At 38.0% G+C, this 17,455-nt stretch overlaps 1 protein-coding gene across 3 annotated transcripts in view; it reads left to right on the plus strand.

The window, feature by feature from the left end:
* Positions 1-17,455, plus strand: part of LOC131558604 (cytochrome c oxidase assembly protein COX16 homolog, mitochondrial) — a 44,835-nt gene that overhangs the window by 1,675 nt on the left and 25,705 nt on the right. For 2 of the 3 annotated variants that reach the window (XM_058806466.1, XM_058806467.1), the window contains exon 2: positions 11,132-11,209. In XM_058806466.1, coding sequence (XP_058662449.1) covers positions 11,132-11,209 — 78 coding nt within the window. Of the gene's footprint in view, positions 1-1,232; positions 1,315-11,131; positions 11,210-17,455 lie in introns of those variants that run through there. The other variant, XM_058806465.1, reaches the window with a different exon arrangement.

Here is a 17,455-nt window from a genome sequence, read left to right on the forward strand (position 1 = left end):
TATTTTGGTTTTGGATTTTTCATGTATGAGTGCTCTGACAATATTCTTCAGTTTAATAACACCTTGCTTGGATGTTAAAGGTTGGATTAGTTTTAGCTCACGCTGCTTTTGTTTGTGTAATTATTTGAAGCTTGCTGCTTTTCTTCCAGAATCAGGGAAGATCAGGCAGTTTAGTATTCTCCCACACAATTTTAACTCTGTGGAAGGCCTGGGGAAAATAGTATGTGATTAAATAATAGATACTTAGAGGTGGTGACCTAGTGGAGAAAAAAAAAATCACCCCTGCTTTTTAATAACAAATATATCAGATTAACTGGTGTGGTAGGTGAGGAGATTCAACTGATATACAAGATTCTGATTTTGATAAAACTTTCTACATTATTTTCCCTGTGAGGATTGCATTTCAAAGAAGTAGGGCAAAGATATGTTTCTTTTCTTTTTAGTTCTCAAAAGGATTAAAAGATAACTATAAAATGTAGTTATCACATACTTGCCAAAGTAAGAGATTATCTTTGGAAGTAGGGTAGGTCCTGTAGAAATAATGTGGGCTGTATTATTGTGAAAAAACAGAAATGTCATTACAAGATGGAGGAACTTGTCAAAAGTAGAGTAAAACATGAAACAGGATTCTTCCTGTGTACTCAGTCCTCAGCTGGAGTAACTTCTTAGCTCTGTGGTGCCATTCTGCCACGGTGCCATGTGGAGGTGATGAAGATTAAATGTAAAGTCTAGAGGAAAGCAACAGAAAAGGTAAAGCTGACATTCCACCTTTCAGGAATGCTTGAAGGAATTTGACGGAGTTTATTTTAGAAGAGTGCCAAGTTCTGTACATTGAGAGTGGTGACTGTGTTTCATCACTTGGGAAAGTACCCCCAAAACAGATGATCCTGTGTTAGGAAAATGCTGCTGGTTTTTAGCAAAGAGCACTCTGATACATAATGAGGGTTTTTTAACTGAGCTTGAACATCCAGCTAGCAGCAATGGCATAGTTTGTCTCAGTTCTGCTTCAGTGCTGGAGCCAGGACTTCAGCACCCCAGGCCAGGTCTGTTGTACTTTTAGCCATCCCCAGTGTTTTTGCAAGATTTTCCATAGGTTGTAGCAGGAATTTTTAAGACTGTTTTCTTTGACTTTGTACTGCCTCATTTCATTCTGTTCCTGTTGCGACAGAGCTCTTTCCTCCAGACACAATATTATATAGAGAAATATTCTATTCTGTTTCTTTCTAGGGTTTCATGTCTCCCTGCCTTAAAATTATTCTCCCTTGTGGATACTTCAGAATGTTTCTGATTTGCTGCCCAAAGGCTTCCCATGGAGTAAGAAAAAGGAAAATTCATGCAATTGTCAGTTCCCCAGCTGTCTATGGAGCTCTGAAGGCACCTCTGAAGCGGAACAGAATTGTGCTAAAAGATCAATTACAGCAAAAATGACAGTGAATCTAGGCAAAGAATCAGAAGGAGCATGCCTTTGCAATCCTTTTGGTTCTGCTGAATTTGTTAATAATACTGAAACCAAAGGTTTCTGTTAGATTATTACATTCTGTACATAATTTTCTTCTCTCTAGACTGATGCAGGACTGTTCTTCAGTACTGCTGAACTTTTAATCAGTACCACGTTTGCTTTTTTGGCAGGAAAAAAATCAAATGGCTTTCATATCTTCCCTTTTTATACTGCATATTTGAATGAAAAATCCCTGTGCAAAAATTGCTAAGGCTCCAAGGTCAAAGAATGAAACATCCTAATTCAAAGAAAATGGGTGTCTCATTACACCCCCCACTCCCCAAAATATATCTGTGAAATGTTTCTTACTTTTTAGTGTAAATTATTCTGATAGTTTTTTATTTGTTCATTTGGTCTTGGGGCTGCTAGAATATTTCAGTGGAGAAGGAATTTTTGTGGTTGATCTTTAAACCTCATACTGGCAACAGCTTTCAGAGTAAGATGTGTTAAAGCACAGTTTTTAGTTGTACTTTCTCAGCAGCTGAAAAAAAGTGTTTCTTTGTGAGCAGCAACGAAGCTGTAGGGGCTAGGACTTAAACTTGTGGGAGACCTTGATTTGTGAATTTTTCTATAAGTTTGTAAAGTTTGCAGATACAGTATCTCTGTGTGGCACAAACAGTAAGCATGCAGGAGATCGTGATGTACCCTGGTGTGGAATATCTCATTCATCTCAATGGCTTGACTGCAATCAAGGGAGTAGTCCCAAAGCATTTCTGACAATGGTAACATCTGTGTAGATGTTGGGATGAACTCCAGCAGCCTTACAGGTGTATCTGAAATTTGCTGTTGCAGTAGAGGGCAGTGCCACCTCTGTAGTAACTTAAACATCTTTGTCACCTATATTGACATCTCTGTTTGCTGTTTTGATTCGGGAACTCTTTCCTAATCACATAAAGCCTAATTTACAAGTCTTCAGCATTTGTGACTCTGTTATAAGAGGAGCTTCAGTTTCTGCTGCTTTATATTCCACAACCTACTCTACCTGAGCAAAAGGGATGTGTCTGTCAATGTCATATTGCTGCAGTGATGCTTCTTAAGATCCTGAGAGAGCAGGGCTCCTTGGCTTGCTGCTGGTGCACCTAGCACCAGACCTTCCTTATGGGACACCAAAAATGTTAGGTCACCTCTCTGATACACTTGGAATATTTGAAGTCTGCTGGAAGTTTTTTTTTTTTTCCAACAGGTTTAAATGAGGACTCTGTATCATTAAGGAAACAAGTTTGGATTTCAAAATTGCTAAGTAGTAACAAATGTAAAACACATGGTAAAAACCCCCACATTGTTTCATGTGCTCACAGCACTTCCCATGACTTGCCTTTTTGGTTGTATGTCCACCTGATTCTAGGCAAGAATTTTTCAAACTCTCCAAGCTGCAAAATGAACGTATAGATGCAGTTCCAGTTCTGTCAGTATGTTACAAGGAAAAAATTATGTTTTGAATATCTGAAGTGACATTCTAGCAGAAAGAAAATATGGTCTGAGGTTCATTTGATGATTTTTATTGCACACCTAAAATAAGTATATCACACTGTGTGTATTGCAATGAGGGTTTTCAGATTTGCACTATGTTACAACATTCTCCATACCTACAGCTGTAGATTTTGACTTCCTTTCATTTTCCTGGGGTTTTGTAGGGTTTTTCCCCTCATCCTGTAATGACTGCTCTTACAAGTACTTTGCTTCTCCTTCTGGATCTTTGGTGTTTTCATGTAGTGCCTAGTATTGCCAAAGGAGAAGGTACAGGTAGCTTGGAGCAGTGAAAGATTTAATATGAATAAATATGATTCTAAAATCTATTCCCACGAGTGATTATTAGCACAGACTGTACTACAATGCCATCTACTCTGCTGCCTTGGACAGTGCAAGTTTACTTTGATAAACACTTTTTTAGGGGATGCCAAGAATGCATGTCATGTACAGGACTAGGAAAAAAGGTCAGGTTAGAACAAGTCCCTAACAATGCTGCAGCAATGTGGTCAGTGCTTCTAGGCACCATTAGAGAAGGTCAGTGGAATCTCAGAATCTCATTAATGAGCCAGTTGTTTTGACAAACAAAAGCAAAACAATTTTCAAGACATCAGGACATGAAATTACATGTCCATGGATTAGTTTCACTAATTAGTTTCACTGCTGTGAAGTCAGGGTCATCTGGGAGCAAGGACTGATGCCCAGAAATGTTTTGCAGATATATGAAATGATATTTTGTTCTCCTGTGAATTACTTAAAGTGAAAATTTGCAGGGTTAATGGGTTAAATTTTCATAGATTTCTTTAACTTCAACATTTCGAGTTAATTTCAAAAAAACTTGTTCAATTTGGGGTCCTGGAGTATGCTAAATACAAGGCACACTTTCCCCCACAGATTCTGGAGGATCTGCCTGTAAAAAGATGGTAGGAACACTGGAAATACAGACAGTTTTTCTTGGGAGTAATCACAATTCTGAGATTTTTCTGTTGCTTATCAGTGTCTATGAGTAGAAAATGTTATTACATTATCTTCTGATATTGTTTGAAGGAGGATTACTGCAATCAGTATTTTTCACTTTTAGATATGTCAGTGTTATTGCTAACCTCTTTCACATTATTGCCTTGAACAATTCATAGTGCTGAATTGCAGGACTTTTATTAATATCTATTACTTCATGTGACTTCATAATAATTTTTGACATATGCAGAACAGTTGATTTAAATGTTAATACATTTTTGAGAGATGAATAGAAATGAACACTCATCCATGAGAAGATAATTCTGACTTCTAGTATTTGTCGATAAATTGTGACTGCCTGTAAAAGTATTACATTTGCAGCCTAGAGGAGCAATAAATACAAAACTGTTTTTAGAATTAAAAAGTTGTTGCTCTCAATCAGTGACTAACAAAAGGTTGCTTTTATGCTTCAGTAACTGGTATTATACATGTAGGGTCTCTAGGCCTATGATGAGAGGCTTTGCTAGGCTGTGCTTCTGCTTTGCATCTCCTGTTCATCTGTGTGTGTTTGAATCCACAGTGTGGAGCTGTTCCAGACAAAACCAGCCCTGGAACTGTTAGTGCTTGTGTGGAAGCCAGAGTGTTCACGCTGAATGGGCTTTTGTGGAGTCCAGTTTGTGCAGTCTCAATTAGCTGACTTCCATCTTTCAGTTGACTGTTAGGTCTTAAAACTTCTGAGTTCTTTTGAATCAAGGCCTTAAAGTTTTCCAGATATATGTGACAAACAAATAGGCACTCTTTAGTACTTCAGAGTTTCCCTCTGTTTAATTTCAAAACATAAAGAGTGCATTTGCATCATTTAATGCTGTTAGAGCGGACTCATCTGGCACTTGGGGGGATCCGAGGTTTTCTGTTGAGCCTCAGAACAGAAGAAGTCCAGACTTGCCTGTTTTCACAGGCACGTGTGTGCTTAGCCCTGCCCTAGGTCTCCCACTTCTTCAAGGGGTTGTGATGGTAAAAGTGAAGATTCATGTTTATTCTACAGAATGTTTAATCTTCATTCCTTGTCCAGGATTAGCAATAGGGAAATAAAACTTATTCTGGTTTCTTTTTATGTTCTTTCATGCAGGTTTCGGTTTACTGCAGTTTTGATCAGGGCCTAACACTTCACAAGGATACCAGCTTGCCACAAGATGTAAAGACTTTCTTGTTGTAGTTACCTTGGCTAGATTTGAACCTGTGAGTTGTGGAAATGATCATTTTAATAGGGAAATTAAATTTTGTTTTTTAGAAGCTTATCGAGAAAATGAAGGTGGTGTTCAGAAACTGCAGCTCAACCACCAGGGCAGACTTAGATTTCAAACAGCTGCAGCTGCAGAGGAAAATTCCTTTGCTGTCTGACCAGCCCAAGCAATGTGTGTAATGCAAAATGACAGTGCTGTGGCTGAAATGCCCTTTTTTGCTCATGTTCACATTGAGGAACATATGGGTTTCTATGTCTTCTGCATTATTCTTAGATTGGTTTCTATTACATGAATTTTCTTTGGTTTAAAACCTATTATGAATTGGACATTTCACACAAAATTGTGAATAATAAAATAAGAATAACAGAATAACAAACGTTTTATTTTCTCTTAAGACATTGAATAGTAAGATCGAAAGGTTATGGACAGGTTTTTTTTTTTGTTCTCTGGCCTGTAGCAATTCATATTTGCAGTCTTTAAAATCGTGGCTTTGAACATTCTCTTACTGAGCCAATTAACCTGATACCTTGGGCCAAGTTTAATATTCTGCGCATGTTCCACATGCTGTGCAAACTACACTCTGCTTTATCAGTCAGTAACAATTGGCTCCAGTTTATACCAGCTGAAGGCCAGCATGGTATCCATGTGGTCATCTACTGCTGGATTTCATCCCTTTTTGGATGCAGTTCAGCCCTTCTGCAGTGTGTGATTCTAGCATCTGCATTAAGTCAGAGCATTTGCTTACTTGGTGTACCTTTGAATGAAATAACTCCTGCTGGATGCATGGGTTTGGTTTCTGTTTTCCCCCAAAGGAGACCTCTGGCATAAAGCTAAAGTTGCTTTCATTTTTTGTAGACCAGAGGTAAAGGTAGACCCTCTTTTTCTACCATTGAGGGTGAGGAGAGGATTTAGTAAGTTTCTGAGAAGATGTTGCACTGTTTTTCTCTCTTCTGTGCAGTTTCAGCGTTAGAGCAAAGTGCAGGAATGGCTGTGGGAAATAAACTTTTGAGAGTTAGAGCTGGCAGAGGGGGGCGCTTCAGGCTAAGATGACTTGTCTGGTCTTTTCTGGGACTGGCAACCTGCTAATTTATTTAGGGAAAAGAAAAGAAACTTCAGTCTTCTGGACTGCCAAATTGCCATCTTTCACGGGTCTTGCACTGCACATCTCAAAGTTCTTTAAAAAGGAACCCCCAAAACTCTCTTTGGTGTGATCACTGCAAACTAAAATAATTCACTACTGCTCTAGTTTTGAGGCTTTTAATGAATAGCTGGAGAGTTCTGTAGCAGTAGTCTTGAAGAAGAGGTTAGAAAATTACCATGTTCCTTCTGTGTATACATATCATAACATCTTCTAGCACAGCATGATTGGTGTTGGCAGCACTAAACATTGTGATTTGGTTAATTTAGGGATATGACTCTGTAATTGTCTTTCACGACTGGTACTGTAGTAGGAATGGCTTTCTCTAACAACAGGGATGCCTGTAACATGGCATTTTGCTGGTACTGCCAGAGAAGCAGTTTCTTATTATTTTGTTTAACCCAATGAAGTGAAGCTGATTGCTTTAGAATATGCAAGAAACTAAAAAAGGGATCTGTTGTAAGTCTTAACATTCTGCTGGTATGAGCCCTCAATGACCACTCACTGTAGCTGGTGACAAATACAAGTATTTCCCATCCTAAGATGTGGTTCAGGGGATCAGTCTGATGCCATCTATAACTGATTGCATAACATACTTCCCAGTGGAGACATGAACAAATAGAATTTTTAAAAGAACGTTATTAAAGAGAATTTTATGTCATTTTTTTACATAAAATGTTTATTGAGGTTGCTGAGTGTATGTGACAGATGGTGCTCTTATGTCACATCCTATCTTTCATTTTGTTTTGGAACATGCAAGTCTTCCATGCATGCATAATTGCATTACAACATTGTAGGGTTTTTTTTGTGTACTCACTGAAACATAAAGGAATAATCCAATGTGGGATCTTTAATGGGGGTTGTGCTAGCAGTGCTATTAAGCTGTTTGCTTTGGTGTTAAGTGCTGGCTAACTAGTATGGTTAATGATCTTTGCCTCCCTAAGTTAAACTTCAGGTGTAAAGGAAAAAATGAGAAATTACTATCATTTCATCAACCTGCTGAGACCATTCAAGTAACGAGATAGAGGATGTTCACTACCTAATGTTTTTTCTCTGCATTGTGAAGCAAATAAAATGAATAGTTCCCTTAAAATAAAAGAATGCAGGTATATATGAACTTTGTAGCTTGAGTATCCTTCAGATGCCAGTCCCTTAATATTTTATCATGTACATTAAGTATCTGTATGATTCTAAAATTGTAATGAGGAAAAAAATTAATTTTTATTATACATGACATTACTTTTCTCTCTTCAGTTAACAGGAGAGTGAACTTGATCCTGACTTCATCAGAATGGTGCCAACCTAACTTATATTTATATTGCATCCTGAATAGCTTCTACTCTCTTTTTATGCCTGGACTAGTGGATGAAACATACTGGACTTCACTGTTGCTTTTGGGTTAGATTGGGCAAATTTGTACATTGTAGTGCTTTTTTAACTGAGGAGTGTTTTGCAAAGAATGCAGAGATTATCTCTGTTTTACAGTTTGGGGAATTAGAAAAGTATGTGAGACATACAGAATATGCAAAGCCAACAAGCCAATAATGATGCTGGAAATTATGAGTCTTATCCTGCTTCTAATTATTTTGACTGGTGATTCTTGCTTGTTCACTGTTGTCTGTAAATACAGCCAACTGAAATGTAGGTAGTGAGGGCATCTTCCCTCATGGTGAAACAGAAGAGAAAGGAAAGAGGTAAAGCCAAGGCTAGTAGTTCTACTCCATGCATTGTCAGTCACCGAGTCCTTTGCTACCTTTAATAGTATTACAGTTGCATAAATTCATTTATACCTTCTTTTATTGGCTTTTGAACACAGTTTTCTAAAAGATAATTGCTGCTCTGGCTTGCGTAGATGAATGCAATTCATGCTCAGGGCTGTCAGCTGACTATCTTGACATGATGTTGGTTGATTAAATAAGTGCTGAATATGACTGATTCTGGTCTGGTTTTGCAGTTATCAGACATCATCTTTGGTTCTTTATAACATTGGTCAAGTGGGCTTGTAAACATATTATTTATATTCTTAGTGTGTATCCTGTATTTTGCAAAACTATTTCATTTTAGTGCTAACCTTCCAGCATTACGCTGTGTAATATTTCAGCAGGATTTGTATTTTCTTACAGCATCAATGTGCTTTGTCTCTGATGGTGCTTAACTGATGTTTCGTGGCAAGATAAATCAGGCATTGCAGTACTGGAAAGGTAAAGGCAACTGTACTGGTAATGCCTGATAAGCTAAATGTGCCAACTTGTTATGCTGCTTCTGCTGTATGAAGAGCAAAGGTACATCAGAAACCAGGTGGGTTTTCTCGTAGTACCAAGGTGTCGTGAGTAAAACTGCAGCGTCAGGCCAAAACCTGAATTCCAAAACAGGAAGTGTGAGAGGTGTGTGTATCAACTTCTCTACTGTGTGTAGCTGCAAATATAAAATGCACTGTGTTGTGGCTGGTTGCTGTCAAACAAGCAATAGGATGTGATGAGACAAAGTGAGTAGCACATGACTTGCTTCATACAACAACCTTGCAAAAACTTGATTTTTGTAGTTGCAGTGTACATTAGTTTTCAAGCTAAAGAATGTAATATTTCCTCTTTAGCCTGCAGCATGGCTTTGTAAGCCAAAGTCTTCCAGTTGTCCATATCTCATCTCATAACAGGATATGCTCCATGCAAGTTTATTGTTGGGCAGATTAATTTTTAATTGATATCACATGTGATTGCTGCTTTCTGCCTGGTTTAATAACTGAATCATTTCTAGTGCAGTTGCTTTTGCCTTGCCATAGACATTCTTTGACAACATGCTAATATGAAAAAAAGGCAATAATCTCTGGTTTGTAACCGCCATAAACTTGTCTATAGCATTTCAGATTTGTGTTTATTAGGACTTAAAGTTAAAATTAAAATTAACATAATACTTGTTAGGAATTAAAGAAGATCAGCTAATGAAAATTTATGTTGAGGCATCAACCATGTTAAAATTCAATTACAATCTGATCCTTGAGATTTTTAGCATTATGTGCTACCATATCTTCATCTGACAAATCTTCTGATTTGATTGAATAAATCTTGAATGATGTCCAAGTTCTTTTTTACCATTTTGAACACTTTATTTTCTGCTTTCTGTTATTTTTTTCTTACCGAAATACTGACCCAAGGAAGACTTCTCTTTTTTTCCCTACTGAGTATTTTGATGATTTAATATCTGCAAGATCATCATTAATCCCTTGAAACATTTATGGCACAAGTATGATGCTATCCAGTTTTTGATCATTCATATTTCTAGTTGCTGGACTTGATACCATATGATGATTTTCTGATTGGCTTTCTGACACTAGTGGTCTGTGGCCTAGCAACTGGGTGTTCTTATTGCAAAATGTGTGTCTCTTTTTATTATCAGCTAGATTTTAAGGCTTTTTGAAAGGGCTAGAAAGAGGCTCTGGAGCCTTTAACTCCTGGCTGTTGATGAAGGGTTTTTTCTTCTTTGGTTAGAGTACATCAGTTCTGGGGTACCAGTCTGTACCTTACCAGCATCGAAGTGTGTGCCTGGAGAGAGTGTTCATGTGGTTGTGAGTAATTTTACCTGCTTGGTGAGAAGGAATGCAGTCCTGCAGCTCTGAGAATGAATCAGAGTAGAAGGCGGGTTTTTGTTTCTGATTTCTAATTCTTTGTGGCCACAGTGACATGAACTTCCACTTCCCGGAACGAACACGCACTGTGACTACCTGCACGGCATAATTATAACAATTCTTGGACACAGGCCATTGCTGCAAACCTAATATGTAGTAAGAAATCAGCCAGCAGTGTGTAGAAAACAGCAGTTCAGCTACAGCCTGTAATGAAGGACTGTAACAGCAAAGTTGCATGATGAAAGAGGGTGATGGGGGTGCGTTCTGTTTGGATTATTTTCTTACCTACCTTCACTCAGGTCCTTAGAACTTCCTCATGCTTCCACTTTCCTTAGATACGTGTCCCTAGAGGTGAAGCCTTTTGGCCTCCTATGCATCTGTATTAACAGAGAACAGCAGACACTGTGAGGTCAGAGCAGTAGCAAGGGACCTGACTCTTAGACAAAGTAGCTATATTTCTAAGCTAATTTTCAAGTCTCTTCTCTTTTTAAACAATACTTGATCTTTGGATGGTCTATCCATTTCTGATGGTAAAAATACGTACACAGTTTTGTGATAGCACTCTCTCATAAGAAAGAATAATATGATGATTTCTTATGTGAGTACGAAATCCTCCCCTTTCTCCCTTTATTATTCTTAAGCTTTACAGGCGTGGAGGAAATTGCAGGATAACTAAGGAGTAATAAAAGGATGGGTGTTCTGGATGTGATTTCTTACCCTGGGTGATAATATGTTATTGAACTATAGCTACACTCATGGTCTGTTCAGAAGCTTAATTAGATCTGTTACCCACAGACATCAGAGTAAGTCAGCGTGACATTGTTACTTCCCCACAGTGTTTGAAAATTTATGAGAATAAAACCTGTGGCAGTGAGGTAAAGGTTCCTTTGCTGCCATTATGTCAGGAAACCACATGGGAAAGGAAAAGAAGGGGTAAGAGGAGAGGAAGTCCCTGGAAAGTCTGAGTCATGTAGCAACTGTCTTTGTGTGAAGGAGGAAATGTGTGAAATCCAGGCTCAGAGAGTGGAAGAAGGCACCTGCACTTATTTTCTAAAGTATTGTTTTTTTCAGCTCCTGGTGTTTCTGTTGGAAAAATAGCAGAGTCCCTTGATAAATGAATTGGGTCAGTATGCACAGTATTTTTTGTAGGTGTGCAAAGTGTTCTTTTAGCAGTCCTAACATGTCTGTTTTCATTCTGTTTTCAGCTGTATCTCATTGGAGGATCTTTTGGACTCCGTGAATTTGCTCAGATAAGATACGATGTTCACAAACTACATGGCAAGGTAGTTTAAATTATTTTCTTTGCTTTTAATTTCCTTATGCCTACATGCTGCTTTCTAAAGAATTGATAGGACAAAGCAAACTTGGTGTAGGGGATTTGCCTTTCACTGCTTGGCCCTGAGCTACAGCTGAGTCTCACAGGCAGTAGGCAGAGTAGGTGACAATAAAGGGACTGACGTGATGATGAATTCTTTGCCATCCATGAAAAAATCAACATAAATAATAGAAACATTTTATTCATTTGGTTGATTGCAAGTGGCAATTCTGAATCCTGAGAAGGAACTGCAGCATGTCTAGAAGGAGGTTATTACAAGGGTACTGTATCCAATTTAGACTAAGAAAACTGATATTTTAAAAGGTTCAGTTTTTGAACAATTCTAGGCAGTGAGCTTATAGTTAGATGGTTTCTGGACCTTGGCTGGGCATTGACTGACACAAGCAGGTACCTTTGACATGGTGCTACATCCTGTTCTTTAAGCCTTGGGAAGGAAACAGGAGCTAGTCTCTACCCATTGTGTCAGAATATGCTGTATATAAGAAGCCTTTTTTGAAAAGAACCTGAACCCTTCTTTCTGAGGGAAATAGCATGTTTACTAGTGCTACTTACCCCTCCAAGTATAACACTAGTTCCAAATTGCATATGAAATGATCTGAAAGGAGTGTGTCAGTTTAGCAGAAAGTAGTATTGGCTTCTTTCCTTGGTCTGGTAATATGCAGGTCTGCTATTGCAATGCAAAGAGACTTTCTGGTCTCTCTGGTTTCTCAGAGGTGCTGACTTGCAGATTGCACAAAGCTGTTTTAAAGACTATGCAACTTTATAGAAAAAAAAGTTGTTCAGGACTCTGGATACTGTGGCTTTCTACTGTGGTGAAATCTATGAGATCCTGAGCTGTTGAGAGTCAGGAGGAAAAAACCCTTTGTTTTGCCTTACACACTTGTGGACCATGTAAATTACTTTAATCATTCCTCATTGTTCTCTCTCTGTTGCATACCTGGCTGTGCCTTCCATGCACCATGTGGCCCACTCCTGCTCAGAACTGTATATGACAGAACCTGTAGATCTGGGAGAGTAATCTTACAAATGTTTTCTCTAGTGCTGTCTTCTGGGTGGCTTTTTTTTTTCTATCATTTCTAGCCTTCTAGGAGTAGTTGGAACCTTTTAAGTTTTTCTCCAGCCAGATGGGGATCACAATGCAGCAAGAATTTGCCTGTTGTGTTTCTGGTAGTGTTTGGGTCAGATTCATACTCAGTGTATTGCATTTGACCCCCATGATCTGCGCTGTGATAGGAGCTCAGGGAAAAAACACTGTTAATAGTTGTGCTAATTCAGGTCTGTGACTCCTTCTCCCAGCATTTATAATCAGGAGAAGCATTGCTGAATTAGTCAGGAGTACATGAAAGCTCTGAGTGGAAGCTACTTCAACCTGTAGTTCTTCAACTCTGAAAAGCCAAAAGAGGCCTTCTGGTTTATGCTCTAACCAGTATTACTCAAGTCTGCAGCATCTCTTTTGTGTTTTCTTTTTCTTTTCCTTGCAGTTTTATTCAGAAGTAGGTTACATTGGTGTAAAGAATACTGCAGTATTGGCTCTGAACTAGCAACACCAACTTTGGGCTTGTTTGTAGGGAGAGTAATCTACATCTTGTTTGTAGACGGACAAATCAAAGCGATGTCTTTCATTAATTTCTGTTTCTGTGTCCATAAAAACAGAGTTGAAAGCCATTCTAATTCGCTAAATAAGACAGCCAATGAGACTTGAATGTATTTTAATGGATAAAAATATCTAGTTTAAAATGTACATGGAACTCAGGAAAAGAATATTAATATGAGTAATTTAAAAGTGCAATTAAAATCCTGATGCTTTTCTCTTACAGCACAGTTGGAGTATTGTAAATCCTTATCAGAACAGGAACAGATCGACTAGTGCTCTTATTGGGGGTTTACATTACATTGGGGACAGTTACATGCAATAAGCAATAAAAGAAATAAGATTTTTTTGTTACAGCTTCTCCTTTAGAAAAATAAAATTATTTAATTAAATAACAGTTTTAATACAAGGAGCTCTGAAAACTTTCACAGAACTTAAATTAATTAAGCTTGGTAGTCCTACTGTCGGAAAAGGTAGGATTATTATTTACATTTTACTGCTAAAAAAATGGAGGTTGCACAAATCTTAAAGCAGACTAGTATTCATAACAGCCAAGTGCCTGTCTTTTTTGATTATATTTTAAGGATGTGCAAACTCCAGTATGTCACCTTTTGTAAGCATGATTCCTGAATGTATTTTTGCTAATTCAACTGCTAAAAAGACAAAAATTAAACAATCCTTTTGTGGTAAAACTCTAATATATTTCAGATGCCAAACTATGATCCTTTGCCTTCAAAAGTACCTGTTCTTTTCCTTTTTCACTCTTAACTTCACACTGTGCTTAGAGGGAAACCACATTAGTAAGCAACTTCTCAGTCAACAGTGATATTCAAAGGCAGCACTGCAGTGGAACTGCTGCTATGTAGTCTGTGTTTCAGTGACTGAGGGGCTAGCTTCCACTTTGGATTCCTGTGCCTTAATGAAAAAAGCTGCAGTAGTGATAAAGACTATGTTATTGATGTCAAACTGACTTTTGAAGAACATTCCCTGATAAAGGTATTAACGTCCAAGAGAAAATTGTGGTTTGGACCTTTGAGGGAGGGAGTATGATGTGGTTGAGGTGCATTGGGCTGGGGTAGCATTAGGGCTGGGGGGGAGACAGAGCCTACAGCTGTAGGTGGAGTGGGGCTGGGAAGGGGCTGCAAAAGGAATTGTGTCCTCTTGTTCATTTAGGCTGTGTTTTGGGATCTTGGACTCCAGCTCAGCCAGTGCAGAGGATAGAGAGAGCCTAGAGCTGCAGCTGAAGAGGGGCTATTAGAATGTAAAGAGTAGATAGTTCATCATCCATTTAGTTCATCTTGGAATGTCAGGACCTCAGATATGGCCATCTCTTGCAAAAGCAAAAAAAGCCACTTCTATCTTCTCAGGATACCTAGATCAGTCATATACCCTCAGCACAATGAATGTCCTGTGTTTAAAGGAAGCTTGCTGAGGCTCTTACTGATGTAATGCTTGTTTATGCTGCTCAGAATTCCCCTGAAACTAATTGAGGATTTCTCCATTATCTGTTGTTGCCAAAATGTCCATTAATGGAGAAATCATTAGGTTAGGTAATTGTTCACTTTCTGGGAAGAATTTATGCAAATCAAAATTGCTTACAGAAAACCAGGTATGCTTATGGGAAAACCATGTGGAATTAACAGAGAAGAAATTAGTAGGTTTGTATGGGCATTGTTCCAGATGCCTTTATTCATAAATGGAAGACTAGGCTCTTTCTTTGTATTTCTTCTTGTGTATGTAATTGAGATGTTTATTTAATTTATATTTTTTTACTGAAAATGTAATTTCTGTTAAATATACAGAAAATGTTTTTTACAATTATATAATAATCAATTATTTTTATATACTATTCACCTGTTGTTGTCATTCCAGGTGTTGTATAGACTTGCTGATTCGGATTTAGTTTTGGATATAAGAATCTTGGAACATGGGGTGTGGTCTGTACTGCTGGCTAATCATACTGTACTGCAGAGAATTGAAAGGAAGTGATATATTAACTCTCTGGAAAAGTTTATGCTTTCTTCCCATCAGAAAACCTTTTAGAGTAAGAGAGATTTTAAGCTCCAAATTGACTCATTTGAAGAAGTATCATTGCAGGGCAGGTTCTCAGACTTTTGGGATAGGATAGGACTGAATGAGTTCCTCCAGGGTAATGTGCAGCACTTCTAACAAAGCTGGAATCTATGCCATTTTGTTAGGAAACAAAACATCAATTAGCCTTTGAAGTCTGCAAATGTTTCCTGCTGTGGGTTATGTACAATAGTATTGTATACTTATCTCTTTACAAACTATGAAGGTCTTGTTCATTTTTCTTTGTCCTGTGCAAAGTGAGCACACCCCGAAAGTAGAATGCTAAGAAATAATACTAATGTTTTCTGCCTTAGTGAGGTACAATGTAGAGGCAGTAAAGAGTCAAAATGATAGAATTTCAGTTTCTCCTCCATGAGTTTTACCCTCAAATTGGTTGTTGTTTACATTTAAATATGTATGACACATTGTGTTCCAGGAGTTCAAATTCAGATGAAAATTAAGGTTCCTGACCTATTCTTTCACTATTCTCTATGAGCAATAAGCCTGTAAACCCAGAAGGGGCATTAAAAGAATAGTGGTGGTGTTTGGAAGCATACTCAGTAAGCACACTAGGAGTGTAAAACCTGTTTTTTGTAGACTGAAGATTGCATTTAACATTTCTTAGCTAGTGTTTTTGACCAATTGACTGGCATGTAGCTATCCATGAAGTGTTGCTTATTGACACCTGTGGAGTGTTAGTGTTGCCATTGTGAGTCTTCATTTATTGTATACTTGCTTTGCCTTAAGGTACTAGTTCAAAAAATTATTTAACTATGAGGATCTCAGCTTTCATTTTACAATCCCGGACTTGAAGTGAGAAAAAGAGTGCATGTGGTGCGTAGAAGATTATTCTGGAAGCCTTGCTGTCCTTTGAAAAATGAAAGAGAAAAGAACATAAACATGATCACTTAAGGCACTCTGACTTCTCTGGTTTACAGCAGTTCTCCTAGTGGGGCTCGATAGTGGTGGAAGCACGTTGTCTGTCTGCTTGGTTATACTCAGTATTACAGGTTTAGAATGTTGTTAGTTTGGTCCCTGGTGCTGTTCTTTAACATTGTGTCTTTAATCTTATGAGTGGATGTCAGGAGACCCATGTCAGCAGCATGTGATATTTAAATAACACATACTGATCTCACTGGAAATTTTATATCCATCTTGTTCAGGTTCTTTCTTTAGCTACCTCCTGCACCGCAGGCCTCCTCTCTGCCTATTTCACTTGCTTAGTCTGTGGAATATAGGTAATTAATGCTGCTCCACTTTACACAGGAAATAGGACAGTTAATTAAATCAAATAAAAGGAATTATTTAAATTCATATGAGTATTAAAAAATTTCCTCAGGTGAGATCATTACTTCAGGTGTTCTGGGTCAGGGTGAAATAGCTAGGAAGAAATAGGAGCAGAGAGCTGATGGGTTTCCATTAGACTTTATGTCAAGCAAGAGCACATCAGACATTTGCCTGAGAAAAGTGTAGGAAGTCAGTCCAGCATTCTCTCCTTGTTATAAGTGTATAGTTAAGAGGTGGTATCTGCCCATAGAATGCTTTCATGTTGCTGTCAAAACATTGCTCTGTTCACACATGTACTGCAATAAGTTTCACACTGTTGAGTCCAGATGGGTGAACTGCAGCAGCACAGTGTTTAAATGAGGTTCAGCATCCACCCAAAAGGGAGTACATCTGCAAGTGACTGGACAAAGCTGTGCCTTGTTGCTGGCTGGCACATTCCTCTTGCTGTCCTTATGTAAACTGCCTCAGGTATGTCTGTGGGAGTTACACATATGGGCATGTCCTGGAGTAGTGCAGTAGAAATTTTGGTTGGTTATTGCTTCCATTTAACTTGCCTATAAAGTCCATCTGGACAGGATTTCTGTGCCCCAGGAGAAGTTTGGTTTGCTTCTTCAGTTTGTTTGTTTCAGAAAAAAGAAGCATTACAGAATAAAATGTAATTTCAGTGTTTAGTGTAATGTTAGTAAGGTTTACAAATAATGTTGTGTTTCTGTATGTCACATCATTTTTTTTCTTTAAATAATATGTTTCATGTGAGGTGAAAATTCACTTAAATTCACAAAATCACTTAAACCTCTGAATATGTCTATAGTGTTTAAAATTGCGCAAATCATATGGGTTTTTTAACTTAGATTTGTGGAATGTCAGTGTATTGTCTCCATCACTGCACATACTGCAAGCTACTGCATGAATCTGGTTTACTGAAGCTAACTTGTTTATCTTATTTGAGGACCTGCTTCTGTGTTTAAAACCAGTATTTGCTCTGTATGAAAGACTACCAAAGATACAAAGAATTTAACTGACATAGGTAGCAAGATGAAAAGGTGTGTTTTTAATTTTCTTCCACAAACTTTTCTATTGACTGCAAACTGCAAGAGAGATGTATTGCAATTCTAAGTAGATAAGCATCTGTGTTTGAAATCCTGTTACACCTTGGTGTTCTCCAAGATCCTCAATCTGACCAAAACTTGATGAACTTCATTTCAAGGAGTAATGTGGATAGGGCAAGTCACTGTGATTGGAGCA

This window comes from Ammospiza caudacuta, chromosome 6, assembly GCF_027887145.1.
Source record: "Ammospiza caudacuta isolate bAmmCau1 chromosome 6, bAmmCau1.pri, whole genome shotgun sequence".
In the NCBI taxonomy this organism is placed as follows: Eukaryota; Metazoa; Chordata; class Aves; order Passeriformes; family Passerellidae; genus Ammospiza; species Ammospiza caudacuta.